The sequence below is a fragment of the Strix aluco genome, chromosome 23 (genome assembly GCF_031877795.1).
Source record: "Strix aluco isolate bStrAlu1 chromosome 23, bStrAlu1.hap1, whole genome shotgun sequence".
NCBI lineage: Eukaryota > Metazoa > Chordata > Aves > Strigiformes > Strigidae > Strix > Strix aluco.
Genome location: NC_133953.1, coordinates 4,936,598 through 4,958,924, shown reverse-complemented (window position 1 = coordinate 4,958,924; position 22,327 = coordinate 4,936,598). Strand labels below are relative to the sequence as shown.

The following is a 22,327-nucleotide window of genomic DNA, read 5'->3' as shown; positions in this document are numbered from 1 at the left end:
TTTTCCTGTATTTACACCACAACTCCTAAATAAACTTAGGCCTGCTGGACCGGCATTAATAGCCAGGAACAGGTTTTATCTAGGGAAGTTAGTCCTTGTAGCTGGCTGAGAAGATTTCTCAGCAGGCAGTGTGTTTCTAGCTGGGTGACTTATGAGCTGTGCTATTTCTTATTACCTTCTGTTTGTTTTTCCAGGCTGCAGAGTCTCGGCTGTGGAACTGACATCCAGCAACACCAAGCCCGTGGTGCAGGAATTTCAGAGTGAGTGCTGCGGGGGCCCGCTGGCTGCCTGGCGCGATGGCTGCACTCCCCTCTGCCTGGGGATTTGCATCAGGCCAAACAATTGAGAACAATTTTGCTTATTGCTCATGGTGTCTGGTTTCTTGGGGGAGGCAGAGAGCCTGAGATTCAGAAATGTGCTTAAGAATATGTCTGTATCTCTCCCTGTTTAGCAAAGCACTTGATTGAAATGGTTTATTGGAGTCCCCTGCAAGCCTTTCGCATTGCAAAGCGTCTGCCTAAGTGCTTTTTTGAACTGGATCCCAAAAGGAGGAAAGGCGGTCGCCTTGCCATTAATATACTGAAAAGGGGGTCGGGAAATTTATATTTTATCTTGGCCCTACTACAAATGTGCAATGTGATAGTGGGTGAGCCACCTCTCCACCCTGCTGCGATGCCTTCTTCTGCAGAGGAGATGGAGATGACAATGCCTGCTTCAAAGGGGAGTGGGTTTGCTGAATTTATCCCCAGGGGTCATGGTCCTCAGTACATTACCAGACACCACCCAGGGAGATTCTGCATCCCTGACTCATGTTGTAGGCTCTGATTAGCAGCGAGACAGTGCTGTGGACTCACCCTGTCATAAGGTCTTGTTTGCCATAAGTTAGAGCCTGTAGAGAACAGTGTGTTCATTTCTCTCCATAGTTGATATCTGTTGGACTATTATTTTTGCTGGCCAAAATCCATCTTCCCCAATAGCTCCTGGAACCCAGCAGTGTTTCTGTTTGTGAGGCAGATGAAAGAGAAGGCTTTGCTTTGTGGGCAGCATCTGCTAATAAAACACTGTGCAAGACTGCTCAAAGCAGAGCAAAAATACAGCTGCTTCCTATTAATCTGTATTTCCTTTATTTCTCCTGCTAGGTGTTGAGCTGTCCTGCATCATTAAATCCACCGTAACACCAGATCCCAGAATCGAGTGGAAGAAAATCCGAGATGGCGAAACTTCTTATGTATTTTTTGACAATAAAATGCAGGGTATGAGGATACATTGTTCTTAGACTTCCAAAACAGCCTCAGAAACGGTACAGCTGAGAACAAACAAGTCTGTAAAAGGCAGGACCTCTGGCTGTCTTGCTGCTTTCTTCTGGCACTACAGTTCAGCAGTCCAAGTGCAAGATGGAGAGAGAGCAGGATGTTCTCTGCTCTCTGCCCTCATTAGTGGCAGTAGGGAGCCACAGAGAGCTGGAGCGAGGTCCTGTGTAGGAGATACTTCCTGGGTAAGAAAGCAAATGCTCCAGCTTCCCTCCTCCAGCACCTCTTGGTCCTTGCGTGGTCACTAGGTGTCTGAGCTCTCAGGACTGTCTTTCCAGATGACACCTGAGGGCTCTGCCTGTGCTTCAGAGGGGGTCTGTGAGGGTAGCACAGCGCCTTGCAGCAGGTTAGAAGCAGACTCTTTGGCCTGAGGGTGAAAATCAGGACTGCCAGGAGGGCTTGACTCCATCAGGAATTCCTCCAACACTCTAGATGGCACCAACAGCCACATCTGAATGAATCTTCCAAAGGAGGCAAGACCTGAGACTGTCTCGGAAGTCCAATTTTGCCATAGTTTTTGAGATTTGGAGCAGTGCTTTCCAGTTCATCCTCTTACATGGTTAGCAGCATTGGTTTCCTTTGTGGTTACTGGCCAAAGGAAGGCTCTTAACTTTCAAGCATCAAATTCCTTTTAGTTGGTTCTCTTGACTCCAGAAAGAGTCCAAGATCAACCACTTAATTCAGACAGCTAAAATCAGTCTGCGTGCCTACCCTGAATTTTTTCTCTCTCTTTCCTCTATCAGGAGACTTTGCAACTCGTGCAGAAATTCTGAGCCGGACGTCACTGGTGATTAAAAACACCACTCGGATGGACACTGCCACATACCGCTGTGAAGTGGCAGCGCCTCTTGATACTAAAACCATAGATGAGATAAATATCCAGCTCACAGTCCAAGGTATTACTTCAAACCCAGGTAGCTCTGCAAGCTCTGCTAGCTAACAGGAGAGGCTGCGGGTCTTTCCAGAATCAAAACAGCGGCGCTCTGGAAGTTGTTTAAAACCAGCTGGAAATAGTGGAAAGTTTTGATGCCTTTGTAGCACAGCCATCTTAGAAAGTGTGTCAGAAATGATTTAGTTCTGCTCAGCAGTGCTGTTCACATGGTTTTTGTCTTTCCCACAGTGAAACCTATGACTCCTAGATGTACTGTGCCTAAAGCTGTACCTGTTGGTAAGACAGCCTCTCTTCACTGCCACGAAAACGAGGGATACCCAAAGTCCACTTACAGCTGGTACCGCAACAGTGAACCTTTATCACCAGACACAAAATCGAATGCCAAACTCCAGAATTCCTCCTACACCTTGAACCCCACCACAGGCACTCTGGTAATGCCCTGACAGACATAATCAAGACTTGTTTCGCTGGACAGGTTATTTTTAAGGTTGCTTGTAAAAGAAAAAAGCCATTGCACAGCTTTCAAGGAAGGTATAGTCTGAAGAAGGTTAGGTGTTCTAGGATCTGGGTGAGTGGGGAAAGGGCAGATTAATGATGGAAGAAGATCCTAGCTGTTTGGTTTTGATCGCTGCCGATGCCACTTGCCTTTTTAGAAAAAGGAAGATGTCTCACAGCCCACCGTGAAGCCTGGGGGAGCTGCTTATACCATATACCATCACAGTACCTTCTGTTTCTCACGTCCTCCTCCCCTCCCTTTTCTCCTCCCCAGGTTTTCCATGCTGTGCACAAAGGCGACACAGGCCGTTACTCCTGCATAGCAACAAACGATGCTGGCTTTGCCAAGTGCGAGGAGCAGGAGATGGAAGTCTGTGAGTGGCTCTACATCATCAATGCTGATTAATATATCATCGTAAATAAATTGTCATCACCGTAGGGAAGGAAGGGGCACATCCTAGAGCATTAAGTTTTTCCTGCTTTCTCACAGCCCCAAATGCAGGAAGAAGAAAAAAAAGTAAAAATTCAGGGAAACATTAAAACACTGTTCAGATTCATGAACAGTTTTAGGCTTGGAATCAGGGTTGCCTATGAATTACTGGGGTTTGCTTAAAATATTTGAGAGATGATGTTTTAGTGTATGTAAAGCTAGAAAAGCTATTGCCTTAAAGAAATAGGGGATGATGGGTTCTCTCTTTGCCAGATGACCTCAATATCGGTGGGATAATTGGTGGAGTCCTGGTGGTCCTGGCAGTTTTGGTGCTCATCACTCTTGGTATCTGCTGCGCCTACAGAAGGGGTTACTTTGCAAACAGCAAAGAGAGTGGGGAAAGGTAAGCTGGGATTCAGAGTGTTCTTATACAAGTCCCTGCACCCACAGCTAGCATGAAGTAGTCTGAAGGGTGCCAGAAATCGGTGGCTAAAATGTATTTCAGTGCCTGGCTCGGACATATTTCTTCCTAGTTCCCTACCAAAGGCTACAGGCCAACCCAGTTCTTGAAGTGCCCAGTTCCCTGCTGTAAACCCTGCACCATGCTGAAGGTTTATTTGCCCAAGGGAGGATTTTGGTCTGGCTCCTCTTGTGCTCGCTACCAAGACCAGACAGAGGAGTGAAAACTCTGCTCTGATATCCTCATACTTTGCACGGAAAAGGGGAACCAGCACAATTAAATGCCTACAGGTGTTTGTCCAATAGGTTTTGTGCTGTTGGCATAATGAGGTCTACAATTTAATGAGCAGAGCTCACTGCGCAATTAGTTTAAAGCATCAGGACATGCATAGAAAATATATGCAGAAGAGTAGGCTCTCTACAGGAAATCTCACTACTTGTGAGAACCTAAATTTGGGATTAAAAACAACCATTTTAGAATGCACATTAAAATGTTAAAAACAACAGCATTAGCGTCAGAAACAAGCCTTGATGTCCTTACAGAATCTGTGGAAGAGATAATATATGTAAACCCAAGATTCTCACCAGATAGATTTGTTCCATGTTAAGTGTTGCTTTTCAGCAGAAGTCCTGTCTGTTTTTTGTTTGGTTTGGTTTGGTTTTCAGAAAAAGCTCCAAATACCCTATTTAAATGCAGCTGAGGGTTGGCATACACCGGACTTGACAGTCGTATATAAATTCTGAACTCCTGTGGGACTGCAAACAAGTGGCGCTTCCTTATAACTCAGGAAAATGCTGGAGGCATCTGGCAGTGAAGGTTTAAAATGAACCTTATAATTGGCACAGGAAACAATGCAGGAGGCACACACAAAGGTATTGCACAGGGACCGGAGCAGGAGAGCCCAGGAAAGAATCAGTTAATCTCTGTGCAGAGGTAGTCTTGTGGAAGCATGCAGCAATTTTTTTACCCTGTGCTGAAGGGGAACTTAGAAAAAAATCCCAGTCATGACAAATGATGGAATAAGCACAGATCTATCATTTGAGCAACGAGCTGGATTTCTCTCTGCTTTCTTTTCATTCGGCTGTTCTTCCTCATTTTCGTCTTTCTTGGCACCTCCCCTCCAAAATCCTGCAGTCTTCTTGTCCCAGAAATGAGATCTTTTCCTTTATTTCAGCTACAAGACTCCAGCAAAACCTGATGGTGTTAACTATATCCGGACAGACGACGAGGTAACAAATGATTTGCATTTAACATCTCTCTGTTTAGGAGAGGAAGGGGGTGGGCAGAGGACTACTCGCTTTTTTAGGGCCTACAGACTTTCTTAGAGTGGGCACCACTCAGAAGCAAGGATGTAGAACAGAGAGAAAACAGAAGGGTGAAGGCTGAGTCATTTCCTTAGAAATGGTGAACAGTTTAAGTTGCCTTAAGTGACTGATGCCAAGAGCTGTCAAGTGCAGCTCTGCTCTGTCTGTTATCTTATGGCTTGACCCCCTTAGGATGAGTTTCATTGGATTAAGTGGGCAGGCCATGATGCTTTTACAAGAGAATTTGCATTTTGGGATTTGAATAGATCACTGAGCTTTACGTCAGAAAAAGCCTCTCCCTGGGAGCAGAGATACCGAAGAGGGAATGGGAAAGGCCCCTGCCGTGCCTTGGTACGTGAGGGGGACAGCAGGAAGACCTGGCCAGTGTGACTGGTGGCTCCCTCACCTTACCAGCTGGACGGGGGGGGCTACCTGGGCAGAATGCTACAATTTCCACACTTTGGATCTGCCTTTCACGGGCACGTTGCAGTTGGGGGCAGCAGGAACAAAGAGTTGCTTGGAAAGCCACTAGATCCTTCCTACCTCCAGAACTGTTTTGTTGCAGGGTGACTTCAGACACAAGTCTTCATTTGTCATATAAGACGCCAAAAGAATATTGCAAACCAGCAAAAGCAAGTGTGAAAATACCTCCTCCAGGAACTCAGAGCGAGAGCAAAAGATGAATTAAGTGCGCTTGGAAGAGTTTGGAACACACAAGAACTTGATAGCTAGCTATCTGTATATCTTTTTTTTCTTTGCCAAAGTTTAAAGTAACTCCTCACTGCCCAACTTGCGTCTCCCCTGCCTCCGGAGATACCAACAGGATCACCTAAACCTGTCCTTGGACTGGGGAAGCGTTGTAATACTTCCCAAGAGACTGGGCTGTGGAAGTTTGTGGAATTGCCTTCTATTTGTGCTGCAGGGACACAGCCACAATGTGCAAACCAACCAGGGGAGCAGCGTTAGGTAAACGTGTAGTAGACACTACTAGTACGTATTACTAGTAGGCAAAAAAGGTGCTGATACGGCAATAGGTGGACTTCAAAGAGTAAGATTTATCCGTGCAAGGGGGAGTCTTCCTCTCAGCAGCTTGTTGCCCAGGCCTGGCTGGTGACTTTTACATGCGTGTGATTGTCTTGCGCTGTTGACTCTGACTGCTCAGGTGCAGAACGGGGTATCTGAATAGTCTCCAGTGACAGATACCGGTACAGCAAACGCAGCTGATGTTTTTTCAGCCCTTTTGTAAATTTACCGAATCCTCGTTACTCCGTTTAACATGAAACGGGGGCAGCGTCAGGCCAGAAGGACTGCTTCTGTTCCCTGCTTTATTGAAAACCCGTTGCACGCAGGTAACCCCTCATTCTAATCTGCACAAAGCAGGCTTGCCTCTTGCGTCTTTTGGTGTTGTAAAGAGGCTTAGAGTGGAGGCAGAGGACCTAGTGCTAAGACATCCCTTTCAGGAAAATTAAAGCCAAATACTTTCATGGGCTAAGGTTGCCATAAAAGGTACTGAGATATCTTCAAGCTTTTTTACCTTCTCCATTTATTTTGTAAAATCCCACATTCTAAATTTTTTGCAAAGATGTATTTTGATTACTTCAGAAAAGGTAACATTTCTATTTAAAGTGTAAATACGTGATGCCAGCAGTGTCTAAGTAACGTAGCTATTTTTTTACTGTTTAAGCTACAGAGAGGAGCTCAAATGTCGCTATAGTATGGCACTGTCAGAGCATATCAGTATTATTGCAAAGTGTAATAAAAAACTGCGGGTGGAACAGCATCTCTTTCCTCTTAAGCTAGCTTCAGCAATTTCCTTGTCACAAGAGGTCTTACCAGACACAGAACAGAGTCACTCAGGGATAGTTTTTGTAAATCTATGGCAGGAGCTATCAACTTTTTTATATATAAAACTTAGTTTTCTTGCCAGTGACCAACATTTTGTTTTTGTTGTTGCAAGAAATATCCAGGGATGGCTTTTGGATTCAGTTCCAACAAGGTGACAGAGTGACTTCAATGTTTGCTACCCCTCTGCAAGTTCCCTAAAGCACTAACACAGTGTGACAGCTATGGCAACTTTACAGGTTTAAGCTGCATAGCCAAGGCAACTGTTTCTGGAGTTGGGAAAGCAAAAGCTCAATTACAAAAGCACTTTTGTAGTGTCAGTTGCAACTTTTCTCTAGATGGTAAAAGAAAAAAAGAAAAAAAGAAAAAATAAAAAAAAATCTACTTCTCTTGGCTTTAGAGAGAATAATTGGAAACACGTGTTTCCCAGCAACATACATGTTGATAGTGTTGAACAGCGTTGGGTAATATAAGACTGCAAGATGTGGATGCAACACTAGAACTGTGCTGTGGTTTAAGAATTTTTTTTAATGTAGCATAATTTAGTGTTCTTGTATTTCCAATATGAATTGAGTTGTCTTAACTTTTCCTGTATACAGTATTTTGGATACTTGACGATTTGGACTGTCAGTGTTATTTTTTAGTGTTCTGCTTTGTTTCCTAGGGGCCTCGCTGGACATGCCATTGCTGCATTTGTTTTGCCTACACAAAGTGTTACCACTTCTCCTTTTGCTAATGAAAGTAAAAATAAGGATGGGGCAGCAATAACCGTATGTTTTCTGTGTAACTTGGACGTTACCACTATCTTGCAACTACTTATGGTTACCTTCTTAAGACATGCTCTTCACCCCAGCCGCACAGTCCCGTTCACCGGCTGCACGCTGCCTCTAACGATGACAGTGGCGAGCATAACATTCCTTTGCACCTTCAGTATATCCACTACTCCTTTTCTATGCTGCTTTTAGGATATCTATAAGGGAGAGAAAGAAAAGGGTTGAATCAGGGTAGCTCTGGGGACTATGGGAGCAGTTTGCAGTCTCACCGTGAGCCAAAGGCAGCCTTCATGGGAAAAGCCAGCAAGCTAAGAATCAAAACTTATTTTTCAGTTCTAAAATGTGACAGTGGCATCTCTAACGAGAGAAGGGGAGATGATCCCCCGATACAGCTCATGAGATCTGATTGATGGAATTCATTGTATCATTGTGGATAATATTCAGGTTTGTACTAATGTATTACGTTTAACTTTGCCAAGAATGTTTTACATAAATACCAAGCTATAAAGCATTCTGGTAGGGTTTTTTGTTTGATTTTGGTTTTCTTTTTAAAACAGCCATATTATTAGAGGCTTCTGTTTTCAATTCAGTGAAATGAGGGGAAGTCTCTTCTGTCAGAGCACTCATTTACTTGTACTGGGCTGAAGGGTACAGAAAGTCCAAGGTATGTTGCTGTTCATCAGTTTATTCTTGGACATCTGTCTACCCCTGGTTCTTCTCTAGAGAAGACAGATTAACGCTCACAGGGCTCATCTCAGTGCTGCTTGAGGACAGACAGAAAAGCACAAATTAGGAAAGAAACTATTCCAATTTGCCATTCAGAGTGGCTAAACAATATTTTAAGGCAGGAGAGAAGGTACAAAATAAATGGATGTGGCCATAATTGACCATTGCTTAAGCCAAAGCCCTTCCCTATGTCCCCTGTTCCTAGGTTTTGACTGATTTTGAGAATCAAATTTAACCTCACTTGAAGGTTTCTCTGATCTTCAAAACAGAATAGGGAAAGTGAGGGGGAATGATGAGATTCCAGTGCAGGAGGCAAGTGCCTCTGGAAGGGCTGTGGCAGAAGCACACTCAGCCTCTTTGTTTCTGCTTGTGCAGAAAACCCTACTCTGTGTTCATGCCGGGATAAGACAAACCAGCATGAATAAAACAGATTCCATTGTCAAGTTTCCATGAAATCTAGGGCAAGGGCTCTGTAATCAAAGTTAACAACGGAAGAACTTCAGTGAGGTTCACATCGCTTCAGAGAGACTCAGGAATGGGCCATTTACACGGCGCATTTATGGTAAGTTATCTGCGCAGAGCACAAAGCTATGCATATGACTTACCAACCTTGATTTTAGTGAGTTACTCATATCCTGCTTGCAGTCAAATAAGAGTCTATATTTAAAAGCTGCTGCGTCCAACATTAATTGAACTGAGTGCCTAAGATACCAGCGACGTAGTAGAAGAGACTTAGAGGCTGTAAAAATCTACAGAAAAAAATAATTTCTCTGTCAGATCAAGAAGAGGGGAGAAGCTGTGGGTGGAATTAATTCCATAACCATTTATTTTCATAAAATGTTAATAGCTGGAAATAACATAGTTCAAGAATGGAAATATTCCATATAAAAAGAACATTAAGGCTGTTCATACACACAGGAGTTTGCACAACAAATGAGAGGTGATGTAGCGTGCAATTACCAGATTTAGGGGTGTGGCAGTGACAAGCTGCTTTACCTTTGTTGAAATCAAAGCAACTCCAGTATATAACCCAGAGGGACAATGAGGGATCGAGTGAATAAGCTGAGCCCCTCGCTTCCCTGCAAGCTGTGATAAATGCATTTATTGCTAAGCTTGTGGCAACATTACGCTCGTACTTTTCCAAATGGACAAATTATACATCCTGTGAGTGAAGAGCAAGCCTCCCTTTATACTGCAGCTTTCTAGCACTCCAGTGAGCTTTGTCAACGGCAGCAGCTTATAATACATACATGTGTTAATGCAGGCTTTGTATGCCCATATTCTGGACAGTTTCATGCAAAAGCCAAATAAGAATAGATAAGGGAGGGAGGACGTGTGCCCACAATGATTTGTAGTTACAGAGGAAAAGGACAGATTTCAGGGAATGCGATCATTCTGTACAAAAGTTCAATGAAAGGTTCAGTTGTTTGGTTTCAGTGGGGTTCTCCTCTGGGACCGTCTCAGAGGGACACGTTGGCTGCTCTTTTTCCTTGCTGGGGATTCTACTTTCCACTCCCGGGGCAGGGATGGGCTAGAAGAAGAGAGCAGAATGACCATTTATTTTAAAGCACTCTACCAGTCTTTCTCATTGTGATTGCCGTTTCAGACCTGCATTGAACTTACGGTTGCTCTGGTGATGTCAAACAGATAATACCTCTTGGCTCATCCTCAGCCTCTTTCTTCTCTGCAAATAGCACATATATTTTCTTATTTTTAAAAATGCCACAGATTTGATCATTTGGGGGTTTTTCTCCCCTCAAGTTAGAATCACAAAGGTGACTTGCCTGGAGCTGAACCGGGTGTCTGCATCACGCTGATGTAACTGACCCCAGCACCGAAAGTCAATTCATTAATGGTCTCTGAAAGAAAAAGCACATATTAGCAGCCAGCTTGTGACATAGCCAGAGGGCAAAGCATGCTGTAGTAGAACACTTAAGTGTCACAGAGTAAGTATATCCAGTTAATTGCAAGCACATACATATCTCTTTTCCAGCCCAGCAGATCTGTGTCTCCCATCCAGCCTCAAAACTACACGCTAAATCTGATGGGCCATCTGTGCGCATCAGCTTCATACTCCAGACTTACAGCCTTCCTTCCACGTGGAGGAAATTAATTTAAATAAAGAGACCTCGGCAACACACCTCCTTGTCCCACCTAGGTGGGAGAGCCACTGAAGCTTTGCCATCTTTCACAACAACACGTTAGGCCAGTTGCTTTACCTCGTGGAGGCACAATGTGGGGCCCCTGAAGACTGACAAAGGGCCTGAAGAGCCCCACTGTGAGGAACTGCCTGCAGCCAGACAAGAGGAATCACTTGACAAGGAAGCTAGGTAGAATTCAGCTTGCCTGAATAGGCCAGAGTTGTCAGCTGTCTCTTTCCTGTCATTTATCTCAGGAGAAATGTCACAATATTCAGATTTTACTTTATTCAACGCTCTGTTTTATGCTCATGTTTCCCAGAATCTATCACAAGGAATTAAGGTAGAAAGCACTTTATAGGCCAGGAGTTGGAAACTCTGCTATAAGGACTTTTCTCTACAGACTAACTGGGTTTGCTCTTCAACTGCTTCCCTGCCCTGGAAGGGAATCACTGAAGCTTGTAGTGGAAACTCACCTTGATCTATCTGCCTTCCCTGGCCTCTGCATCTCTCAGGACTGACCTGCAGGTGTCCTGACTTTGTACAGCGTGTGCCTTCACAAGTTATCTTGGTTAATGAGAAGTTTATATGAAAGGAGGGAAGGAAATGGTAGAGAACCGTCATCAAGTAGGAGTTCCCATGCAATCAAAAGTGGTATCTTCACAACACGTGTTTATATACCACAGTGAAGCAATCGACACCAGACCCACTTAGCTGTTCCCTAAGTAATGAGCAGGAGTTGAGAAGGAGACCCAAAGACAGCAAGGAAGAGGGTGACAGCCAGAACAGCCGAATAAGGGAGAGAGAAGAGACAGCTGTTCTTAACTTCACAAGTACAAAATGGTTTACAAAGAACTGCATCTCCACTAACTCTCGAATGATATGCCAGAGACATAAAAATGTTTTATTTTGATTGTCTATCAGCCTGCAAGACCCAGCGCCACCGTGCAGATGGCTCAACACACGCTAACTGAAGTGATGATACTGCTCTGTACAGTTTGTCTCCCTGCTGAAGGACACATGCTGCCTCGAAGCAAAGTCAGAATTCAGTCCTAGTACCACTGCAGATTAACGTTCTTCCTCCTTTTTCACCATATGGTGCTTAAGAGAAACAGCCGTGCAAGCTTCCAGACAGAAATATGGCGCTTAAAGATTTCTGCTCTCTAAAAACACACCTCCCTTTTTTTTTTTTTTTTTTTTTTTTTTGCACAAAGATCATTGCTTGTTGCTCAGGCAGCAGAGAGAAACATCAAGGCAGACAAATCTAGCCAAACAGTGGAGCGTGCGGGGAAGAGACGGGTCAGGTTTTCCAGTGGATGCACATCAGTGCCGCTGGTTTGCTCCTGCCTGCTCGCAGATGTCAGGTATTCGCAGGCTGTTTGCTCGCCTGTGAGCACACAGGTCGGGTGTTTCCAGAGATACTGGATGAGAGGGCAGGCAGACAGCTGTGCCTCTGGAACATCGACCCCTCCCCGCAACCATTCACAACTGCCTAACGAGAGGTGACCTGTCAGACACTCGCCTCTACACCCAATTTAATCGGAGCGCTCTCAGAACGCGGGAGGGTGTTCATCACACTCACAGTTCGCACCACAGCGGAGATGCCCTAAAGGAGTTCAGCAGCAAATTGACATAAGGGAAGGGAATCTATGGCTAGAACTCAGCTCCGTTTGTGTTTTACTGTAACTGCCTCTTGTGCTTGCAGAAAGTGACGCCGCAGAACGCTGCAGGGCTGTCAGAAAGCATTCCAATAAAACCAAACTTTTGAAAGTCAGGTTTTGTGAGATGGCAGTTCAGCTGCAATGGACATAAGCACAGCAGACTCTCACAATTTGTGTATTAGAGATTCCTCTCTGTCTATTTTTAATTTCCACAGCAGAGTAAAAAACCTCACAGAATCATCTAGGTTGGAAAAGACCTTGAAGATCATCTAGTCCAACCATTAAAAATAAAACCCAAATCATTTCTTCTCCAACGCTCAGTTCAGTTCTTTTTTAGGGTAGAACACACAGACACACGGTCAGAAAGGACTCTGCAGGTTATCAATCCCCCTTGAGCAGATCTCTGTGTTCTCTTGCAATTGTCACAGCTCGCTGCCTGCTCTAGAAGCAGGTCACAGCTCACCTAAGATCCTTTGTTTGGACAACAGGAACTCCCCATCTCAGAGCTGAAAAGGACCAGACCTTGAGTATTTCCCTCCACAGCAGGGTTCTGTAATTCAGTCTAAAAATGCTAAGCTACACTTCCAGAGTCAAGGAGAACAAACGCCACAGAATCTTGCACACTTCAGGCAACACACGCTATGAAGGAACCACAACATGCCTCCTCGGCACCCCTGAGTGGTGGAAGGGAGAAAGCTCTGTTCCTTCAGCAGCCCAAAATAAATGCTCTCCCGCACTGACTCCATACTGTAATACCCTCTGACAGGTAAATGGAGGCCGTATTGGACTGTCCTTTCCCATGTACATAATTCATCCGAGACCTTCAATTTCAGAACCGTTCTTATTTACTACAATCATTTAGATAAATAAATAATCTGTAGCTGTCAGTGACTAATTTTCTCTGCTCTTTAGGGGAGCCATGCACTGCTACCTCTCTCAGCAAATGAGTGCTCAGCCCAATTTGGAACAGGTTCCTTTGGGTTATACTTACGCTCTGGTGTGCTGATTGCACGGCCCACCACAGAAACATTTTCTCCGGTAGACTGCTGATTCAAGCTTTGAAAGGATACTAGAAATAACAAGGAAATAATTAAGAATAGAAATGTATTCACTCAGAGACCGCAAGGGTCTAACAATGAGGCTGTGTCAACTCGATCTAGTCCAATGCCAGGTCAGTTTGCACCAAGCTCCCTACCCTGCTTGCTGCCAGCTGCGCTCAATGGAAGCGCCACAGCCGATAAACTTCCTCCAACACTCTTGCTGCGTTGCTTGCTTCTGGCTTCCATCGCTTTCCTGGCAGAGTTCAGGATGGCAAGTGTGCTCAAGGATGCTGGCCTGCAGGGCAAAAACCATGACCGAAACAGTGAAGTGCTTTTCCTTCTGCAAGCCCAGATGAGATGCGTGGAATGAGGAGAGAGACCTGTCCCCTCCTAGTCCCTTGTGATCTTAAACACCAAATGCAATGGAGAGGATTATACTGCAGCACCGGTGTCTTTCATACCACTAAGGAGTGGATAAGCAAAGCAGTAGCCCTGCTCAATATCATAACTGGTAACAGAAAGAGAAACCCATACCTGCGACCAAGTAACGGCTGTTTTGGAACATCAGCACTAGGTGTAGTAAACTCAGAAGGCACGGAGGAAGGACTTGATCCGGGTGGTGAGGACTGTCTCCCACTTTGAGGAGACTGAGCATTGTTATTCCGGCCACCAGAAGGTACAGCTCTCTCCAAAGTTGGAGGTTGCTACAGAAAACAGGAGAAAAGATCATGTCTAACAACAGATACAAGTGTAGAAAATCCTAGATACAAGCTGCTTAGACCTACATGCTGTGTGATTAAGAACTGCCCTTTGTGTGATGGATGTAAAAGGGTGCCAGGGAGAAAGAATTTATTGGCCAAAATTTTAACAAGAAGTGAAGAGGAAGTTTTGATGGGATACGTATGTCCTAGTTTAGAGGTCTATACATAGGTGCTCTTTTAAAGTCAGCAGAGAGAGAAAGGTACTTCCAGGGTAGAAGTCATCTCATCTTAAGGTAGGTATCTAAAATAGTTCAGGACAATTGACCCAAGCACATACTTATTTCTTTACATTGACTTTGAAAGAGGATCTGCATGACTAGGACAGATCTAAGTTTCCACTCTGTATCCACCTAAAGTCAGACAAAATGAACCCTTTTCTTTTTGACCTGTTTATCATTTTTATCACTCTGGGAACAGAGAACAATACAACATGTAACCACAGCCACAGCCAGCTGCAAATTAGACTTAGCCTTCCCTTTAAATTGAATTCTTTTTACATTAATTGTTTGCTGCTCCCCTTTGCCTAATGTGTTGTTTGTTGTCATTCTAAGTGTATCAAATGACTCTGAAACCAAAGCTTCTGTCGGCAAATGCGAAGAGGCATGAGAACATTACATGACCATTCCAAGTGCTGTAACGAGGTCTGCAGGCATAGAGGGTCTGGGTGTTACATGTACACAAACTTTAGCAGAGGAGACAGCACGTGTACAGAGTTAATGGCACCAACCACCTCTGCCTGCGCTGCCGAGACCTGCTCCTGCTCTGACTCCTTCTCCATGGCCAGCTGCTCTTCGTATTTCTTCATATCATACTCCAGCTCGGCTGCCAGCTGCTTGTCCACAGCAAAGAAGTCTTTGATTTCATTTCGGTAATCTTGCATCATTTCCTGGAGCAATAAGGAATGTTTAAACTCTTTCAGAAATCTCTTCTGACTACTGATTCATGTCCCCATTCAGATCACAGCTGCTTAAGTGCAAAAGGAAATACCAGTTGGTAGAGCAGAGGTGTTTTTAACAGACTAAGAGTTTCGATTCCAATTTGTACTTCAGAACATGGAAAAGCTTTCCAGCATTCAAGCTTTCTGCCCACATTCCACTGAGGAGGCTCACACGTAACACACTGCGAGATCCTTATCTAAAATCCCTCCACCTCCTACATTATTTAACACAGTGGCAGTGTCACAACTTCATATGCCTTCTAAATTTCCTTCTAAGAAGGCTGTTCGTTCCATTACTGGTTGCACATCTAACACATTAACTCAAGAGAGTCAAAAAAAACCCCCGAAAACAAAACACTCCCCCTTACCCGTAGATAGTACATAAGGTCCCGAAGAGCTGGGATCCTCTTCTGTTCCATCAAAGCCTTCAGTGACGTGATTACTGGGATGATGTTTTCTATGAAGTTCTTCTTTTGAACCTTTGTTTGAACAAGGCATCAACAGTTACACGGTGCAATAAAGGAGAAGCCACTCTCTGTGGTTAGATGAATGGCCTAAGCGAGAGGAGTTATCACTCCATAGCAAGGGAATTACCGCAATTAAGCCTGCTCTTAGGCCACACGCACGCAGATAGGCTTTTAACCTAAATGGAGTCTTTTAAGATACATCACTAAATCAGTCAGTTCTCACGTTGAAGGCAAATTGCCAAAAGGTGCATCAAAAAACATTGTTACGCTCAAATGCTTTACCAGTAAAAGACCCGTGGAACAAATTTAGCCTAGCCTAGCTTCGCTGACTTCAGAGGAAATGCATTTCTGATCACTCCAACTAACCCCTCAAGTACAAGCATCCTTCACAAACCTAGCCGTAACATTTTCATTTACAACACATGGTGCTTCCCCAGGTGCCCTCAGATCAGAGCCTGAACAACAGCCTACGGGCACAGTATGTCATTGGCATCCCTGTGTTACTTGGAGAAACTTGTGCAAAAAAATTATCCATCACAGAAGGGTAAAATTCCTCCCAGCATGGTGGCCAGCCCTCTTCCCACACCAGATCAAGTGCCATTCACCTGTGAGATGAGCTTTTTTTGTGCCACCTGCATGACAGCGTTGGCCATTGCCATTTCATCTTCATCGGGCTGAATGTCTTCATCGGGTTTTGATCTCATCGTTGATAGCTTGATTTCTTTGCAGCTAAGGACTGCAAATGTATCTGAGAGCAGCTCACTGGCTTCCAAGTCCAGTGGAAGGATCTGATCCACAAAGCATGCTGGAACACACAGAAAGAAATAAGTATTTTACTGGAAACAGCATTGCCAGTAAAGACAGGAAGATAACGTGGCTGGTTTGAGAGCCTAATGGTTTTATATAGGCACCAGTTCCTTGTTTGCCAGCTTTTTTAAAGACAGACGCTTACCTAGGAGGCTGTGGCTGATCTTTGTTGTAATGCTGAACCTCTGCTCATCTGTAAAGTGGTCTAGCAGGAACCTGTAGATACGCATCCTTTTTTCTTTGTTATCTTTTCCCTTCAGAGAGAAAAGATTCTTTGCCCTGTGGTAGAGCGAGACATTTTACAAGGGCCAAGTCACATTATGCGAACTCACAGAAATAGTAAGACTTTAAATCAGCAAGGAATGTTTGAATGTCACTTTCAAGACCCATAAAGCTGTTAGGATACCACACACTCCCACAAATTACATGCAGAAGTCCTCCCAGAAGTGTCACGGGGAAGGCAGGACATTTAATTTAACACTGTTTCCCCCCTGCTGCATACATAATTATAAGCACCATGAGCCTTTGCTGCGTGGCCAGACAGCCCATTTTTTAGCGATAAGGAGATACAAATGTGCTCAACTGACCGCACGCTCTGGGGGAACCTGTTGTACTTCTGATGTTTCTCGTAGCTATTGAAATGGAAGATGCACTCAATGAAGTGTTGGGAGAACATTACTGGATTCCTCTTCAGCAAGAGATGCACCAGGCAGAACTCTCCAAACCTGGGAAGGAGTTAAAAAAAAAAACTTCTCATCAGGTAGCTTCTAAAAGCCACCCCTGAAACACAGTGTAGGGTTCACAAGCCGTAAAGCAGGAGGATGGTTTTCCCCTGCCAAGTTTCCCTCAACACCACATTTAATTCTTGCCCAGTTCCATCTGGGCTGGAACAAGGATATCGGCTCGTTACCTTTAAGCCTTTTTTCATTCAGAAAGAGATAGACGTTTTCAGCACTCACGATACTACTTCATTTTTTTTGCCATTAAACAGAGACAAAAATAAATTTGAACTTGAATCCAGGCACAACACTTTCGTTATTTAAATAACTTAAGTTCCATTGTGGCTGAGACACTTACAGTACTTGGCAAAAAAGTCAATCACCAGAAGTTCTGCAAGAGCTGCAACTCAAACCCAGCCTTGAAGGCTGTGGTTTTGTCTAGATGCAGTCACTGACTGCAGATGTAAAGAAAAAGGGTCCCAAAGAAATAGCACCGTGTTCCTTAGCTAAAGCTCTAGGAACATAATGTTGCAATGTCACCATCTACTGGAAAGACATTTTTACATATGAAAAACCCACTGAAGAGAAAATAAGTTTGAATATGCACTAGTAAGCAACGATAGGTTGATGGTCCTGGAAACACCAATCTTCATGTTGATTGTTTCAGGTGGAAACAGGTCACAAGGTGTCCAAGCCTCCTCTGCATCCGGCATCTCTGCACGATCTACCATCCTTAGAGAAACCTGCCCCACTCCATTTCTCACGTAACAGAGCAGCTTGAGACTTTGAAACCTCCAAAAACTTTACAAACACGCACTTAAAGCCAGTGTGCATAATTCCTAAGTACTACAAAATGTGGTAGAAGGCTTAAAAAGACAAGGCATGCCTTATCAGAAAAAACAGAATATTTAATCCTATTCCTAAAACAAAACCAGCGCTCAAGACAGAGCTTGTTAGAAAACCACAAGGAAGATTTCATAAAGGCTTCTTTCAAAAATTCCTTTTTTTCTGGACAAGACTGAGAGTCACAAATAGAGCAGAGCTGCGTGTTTTGCAGACAGCCAGGAACACACAGCTTGCTACTGTGGGACCTTCAGATGACTTGGAAAGAGGTTCACCACTCCTTTGCTACCACTGCAGACCCTAGAGCGTGAACAACTGTAGAAGTGAAGAGGTTAATGGAATAATCATCTGCTCTCTGACTGAAATTTTTCTTCGCATGCTGAAGGTGCAAGACTGAGACTGGTTTTAAGTACATCTCTGATCTTCAACTCCTTCGTTATTTTACAGTTGAGTTATTTTACCTGACAATATCTGGATTTGGATCCACCAAGACGCTGACAAAACGGAAGAAGAGACAGTCTTTCCATTTTACAAACTCCTCCTGTAAGAAATCGGCAGACAATAAGTTATCAACTTGAATCAGAAAAAAACCAAATGTGAACGTTCAGACTGTAGTCAGGACAACATCTGAGGGAGCGTAGCAGAACGTACATCAGGCAAATGAGCAAGCTATTCAACTTCAGCTGGAGGCACACAAAGCACACCTCAAGACAACAATGTTTTGGAGGATGCTTTAAACAGCATAAATGCCACAGCAGCAAGCATCTAGCTTTACCACAGATATCAATAAAAAAAGCAGAAACGTGAAAAATCTGTTCTCCCATCTCAAGGCACACATGCTCTTCAACACTGTTCTCAGAGCCAAATGCATTCCAAATCTGTCTTGGTTGGCTTCCTATGAACATTGGGAGGGTAAACATCTTGAGCCTCTCAACATTTACATCTCTAGAACAATAAGCAGAGACAGTAGGAGAAAAAAGGTGCTGTGATGCTCGTTATATTCATGCATACAGGAGCAAAATTGAAGGGAATTCAAAGAAACAAAGAGAAGACAAGGAAAGAGGTAACCATTGACTAAAAATAATCTTGTTATCCAACTGTGTTGTGTCCTCGATATGATTCCTGCCTAGCTAGCAAAAAAAAGCAGTAACAAAACACATAGTTTAAAAACCTTCTTGAGTAAGTGTAGATTAATCAAGGTACAAGCAATACACCCCCTGGTCAGGCTGCCAGTATTGAGCACACCAGAGGTACTTGAAGCGGGCTGCCAGCTACACGCCTAGGACCTCTATTTACCTGCAGAAGGTTGGTAAGCAGGATCAGCGTCTGCTTACGGATGAAGGGATTTGGGTCCTTCAGACACAACGAAATGTTGGGAACGTATCTGTCCACCATGGATGTGTAGCGGATACACAGATCACACATAACGATGACAACATTATTGCGAACAGCCGCATCATGCGACACCTCCAGTTCTCGAGCTAGAGCTGCAACGCATTTCTTTGCCAGATCCTCATGCTGTAAACACAATTTACCTGTGAAACAGAGATGAGACTGTCAGTGCTGTGAATATATTCTTCTTCCTAACCACCACAGCCCAGCTTACTGCATCCTTGGAGTCCAATATGAGCCAAGAAAGGAATCGGGAAGTAAACAGGGGGATAAACACGCTGAAACTTGATGAGCAATCTGCACGATCTCTCAAAGAAATGATACTTCAAGGAGTTCTTCCAAACTCCTCTGAGACCTATAGTGTGGGTCTCTATGCCAAATTCCCTCCTTCACAGAGAACTATTTCTGTGTACAGGGTATTATTCAAAGCAGCTAAAAAGAACAGCCCCAGCTGTCATAGGCATAGCAGGGAGACACCCACCTCTAAGAGCATCACTAAACCAACTTAAAATAAAATAGCCTGCATGCTAACGTTACTTCTCCCTAACTGTTTCTAAGCTCTTGTACAAAAGTATTAAGTGTCCCAAAGCAGTTAAGGAAAGAATAATACTATCAATCTGCAAGAGAAAAGACTTGTTCCTAACCACAGAGGTACTACAAAACCAGAACTTTCACTTTGCGCTCTCCACGCGGACGACCAGGATTGACCAGGCTCCTCTCAAAGCAGCTCTTCACTCGTGCTGAGGAGAACAAATTCATTCTGCTCTCAACTGCACCAAGAGCACCAAGTTTTCTTCATCCGCTGTCGAGCGCCTTACTACACCTAAGATGATCCTTCAGCCAGACAGCAACCAACTCCAAGTACAATTCTGAAGGACGTTGCTAATTATTAATCACCATTAACACATTAACCGCCTTGAGAAGCAGTCATATAGCTGGGAGGATTTTTATGGTTTGTGCAACTTGTTACCATGGATATTTGCATTGCTAAAAGCTGTGAGCTGAGGCAATGCAAACATTGAGTGCCGTGGCTATCCTTTACCACTGACACAGCTTTTGAGCAGAACTTTAACCACAAAGAGTAGGAATTGGATACACGAGGGCACGCTTCTACTGCAGGGTGGCAATTACCTAGAGTAATGAATGCATGAGCTCTGACCACGGGAGGCATGGCTGATCCTCTGAATTGGGACAGTGGCTGAGAATCTGGCACTTCCTCACCATCTGGAGAACCAGACACTAGGAAAGAACAGGTCAGGAATGAAAACGTGCTTTTCTGGTCAACAGCGTTGTCTGTAAATGCAAAACTAAAGGCAGTAGGGAGAGAGGCTCACATTGGTCCTCGCTGACAGAAGCCAGGATGGACTGAATCAGGAGAAAGATGCGTTTCTCCACTTTGGCTGGACACAGCTGGGCAGCCTCACCCAGGACAAAGAGGTGTCTCACCTGCAGAGAGAAAGCAACACTGCAGTCAAAAGGCAACGGCTGAGCTGAAAATTACGTCAGCGGGAGTTGGTATGGTACTTCTCCAAAAACAACTTAGAACTCCCTCAGTCCTTTCAAGAAGACAGTAGCTAGAGAACAGAAGGTGAAGCTTTGAAACAGAAATGGTGTGTGTGTGTGTTTAATGTGCTGTAACCCCCACACATCTACTAATAATATTGAAATACTCCTCAAAGCATGCTATGCGTTTTACAGACTTATTTCCCAAACAGCTCATCTAAGAAGCATGAGTGGAGAAGCAAAGAAACATGTCATGTTATTAAAAATACATGGGGTATCATATCTTTAAAGCAACTGCTGATGTATAAAACCATTGTATGCTCCCAGGCCCATAAATACCAGATTTCATTATGAGCTTACGCACAAGGTGTGCACGTCAGTATTCTCCTACGTAACACAGTTATTGGTGTGAACTTTAACGAACACCAATTTCAAGTCCACCTACATCCCTTGACCAATCTGGGAAGAGGAACCAAACTTACCAAGAGATCTTCTTGCAGCTGCTCTGCTCCATCCTCTTTGAGGACTATATTTGAAATATAGCTTTCACAGGTCGATACTAAATCTCCACACACCTGGTTGAGCAGCTTCTGTTCCATAATTAAACAACATTAATTCAGCACTTTATTAATTAAACAAAATGTAGCTGTAATATCTGTCCACACATGAATCCCTAATCTGAAAGTCCTTATATGCTTTTAATAATCTAGATCCTATTGAAATCAATCAGACAGTGCCTTAGAGCTTTAAAATTCTTCCTGCACATCAAAGGATGTGTGCAAGTGTCAAAACGCCTTGGAGAATCTGGCTTTTAATGATCCACAGGCCTAAGTTTACTTCATTATAGAAATCACACAGATTTAAACAAGAAGGAGGTAGGTGACTGTTTCATGTATATCCAACATGTTTGAGGTTGTCTGTGTGAAATTTTTAAATGTTGTTTGGAAAATGCAGTTCCGGTCAAATGAAAACACGATGTGAATTCCAAGAGGTGGAAGGGAAACAAAAAAAGTTAATTGTCTACCAGATTTAGCTGTCAGAAAAAGAGAACCAATGCTTTATTTTCAACTCAACTTGGTAACATAAGAAACCAAATACATATACGGATGGCAGCTGAAGTGACCAACGTACAGGAACATCTGCAGTTGGTTGTAAGCCAACCTACTGTGATGACTATACCTACAGGGGAGGATTTTCTGTCTGCCAGTTAAAAACACAAAGAAACCATCAATCCACCCCGGCTTTTGAAGCACAGAGTGTGCAGTTTTGCATACTGTTTACTAAACTTTATTGGGATGCCTGTTACAAAATAGCTGTCATCAATATTGAAAAAAGAAATATAATACATACAGAAAGAGAAATCATTAGCAAGGGAGACCTGCATCAGTTTTAGCTTCTCTGCGACTGTGCTCAGGCTGAGATTTCTATTTCACCAGCAAAAGATAGCCCACCTTCTCACTACGGGAGCAGAACAAAGCTATGGCATAAAACAACTGAGGGCAGAAAAGAGAAATGTGCAAGTGATGTGTTCTTAACTCCCTGTTTGATCCCGTGAAAGGGGTCTAGAAAATACATGTATCTACAGCAGCTCTGATATAGAATAATCGGAGCTTATAGTATAAAACTATACCTTCAAACTGGACTGAGCCTGAGAAATAGCTGATACCATAAAGGCACAGCAATAGGTCTCTTTTAGGAATTCTGTCAAAACTTTGACAGAAGGCAAACGCAAGGTATTTCAGATGGGGGCGGCAGAAAAAGTTCTTCTGAAAAAAGATTTCTTACGAGCCCATCCTTTGCTACAGGACGCTCTCCAGCACAACTGCA

The 22,327-nt window shown here is 43.8% G+C and overlaps 2 protein-coding genes across 4 annotated transcripts in view; one reads left to right on the top strand and one right to left on the bottom strand.

Annotated features, from left to right (window-relative positions):
• The window catches only part of JAM3 (junctional adhesion molecule 3), a 31,258-nt gene extending 23,241 nt beyond the window's left edge, over positions 1-8,017 (top strand). Inside the window, exons 2-9 of the mRNA XM_074848789.1 lie at positions 195-260; positions 1,140-1,253; positions 2,054-2,206; positions 2,431-2,633; positions 2,972-3,071; positions 3,401-3,530; positions 4,762-4,816; positions 5,457-8,017. Of these exons, the coding sequence (XP_074704890.1) occupies positions 195-260; positions 1,140-1,253; positions 2,054-2,206; positions 2,431-2,633; positions 2,972-3,071; positions 3,401-3,530; positions 4,762-4,816; positions 5,457-5,492 (857 nt within the window). The 3' untranslated portion in view covers positions 5,493-8,017. The remainder of the gene's footprint in view (positions 1-194; positions 261-1,139; positions 1,254-2,053; positions 2,207-2,430; positions 2,634-2,971; positions 3,072-3,400; positions 3,531-4,761; positions 4,817-5,456) is intronic.
• A 1,012-nt stretch (positions 8,018-9,029) lies between these two features.
• Positions 9,030-22,327, bottom strand: part of NCAPD3 (non-SMC condensin II complex subunit D3) — a 30,817-nt gene continuing 17,519 nt past the window's right edge. For 2 of the 3 annotated variants that reach the window (XM_074848851.1, XM_074848853.1), the window contains 16 exons: positions 20,983-21,090; positions 20,332-20,443; positions 20,129-20,236; positions 18,902-19,140; positions 18,067-18,146; positions 16,631-16,768; positions 16,189-16,322; positions 15,842-16,041; positions 15,138-15,248; positions 14,560-14,718; positions 13,606-13,775; positions 13,227-13,366; positions 13,023-13,100; positions 10,017-10,091; positions 9,856-9,916; positions 9,030-9,763 (listed from right to left, as the gene is read on the bottom strand). In XM_074848851.1, coding sequence (XP_074704952.1) covers positions 9,652-9,763; positions 9,856-9,916; positions 10,017-10,091; positions 13,023-13,100; positions 13,227-13,366; positions 13,606-13,775; positions 14,560-14,718; positions 15,138-15,248; positions 15,842-16,041; positions 16,189-16,322; positions 16,631-16,768; positions 18,067-18,146; positions 18,902-19,140; positions 20,129-20,236; positions 20,332-20,443; positions 20,983-21,090 — 2,025 coding nt within the window. In that variant the 3' untranslated portion in view covers positions 9,030-9,651. The remainder of the gene's footprint in view (positions 9,764-9,855; positions 9,917-10,016; positions 10,092-13,022; positions 13,101-13,226; positions 13,367-13,605; positions 13,776-14,559; positions 14,719-15,137; positions 15,249-15,841; positions 16,042-16,188; positions 16,323-16,630; positions 16,769-18,066; positions 18,147-18,901; positions 19,141-20,128; positions 20,237-20,331; positions 20,444-20,982; positions 21,091-22,327) is intronic. The other variant, XM_074848852.1, reaches the window with a different exon arrangement.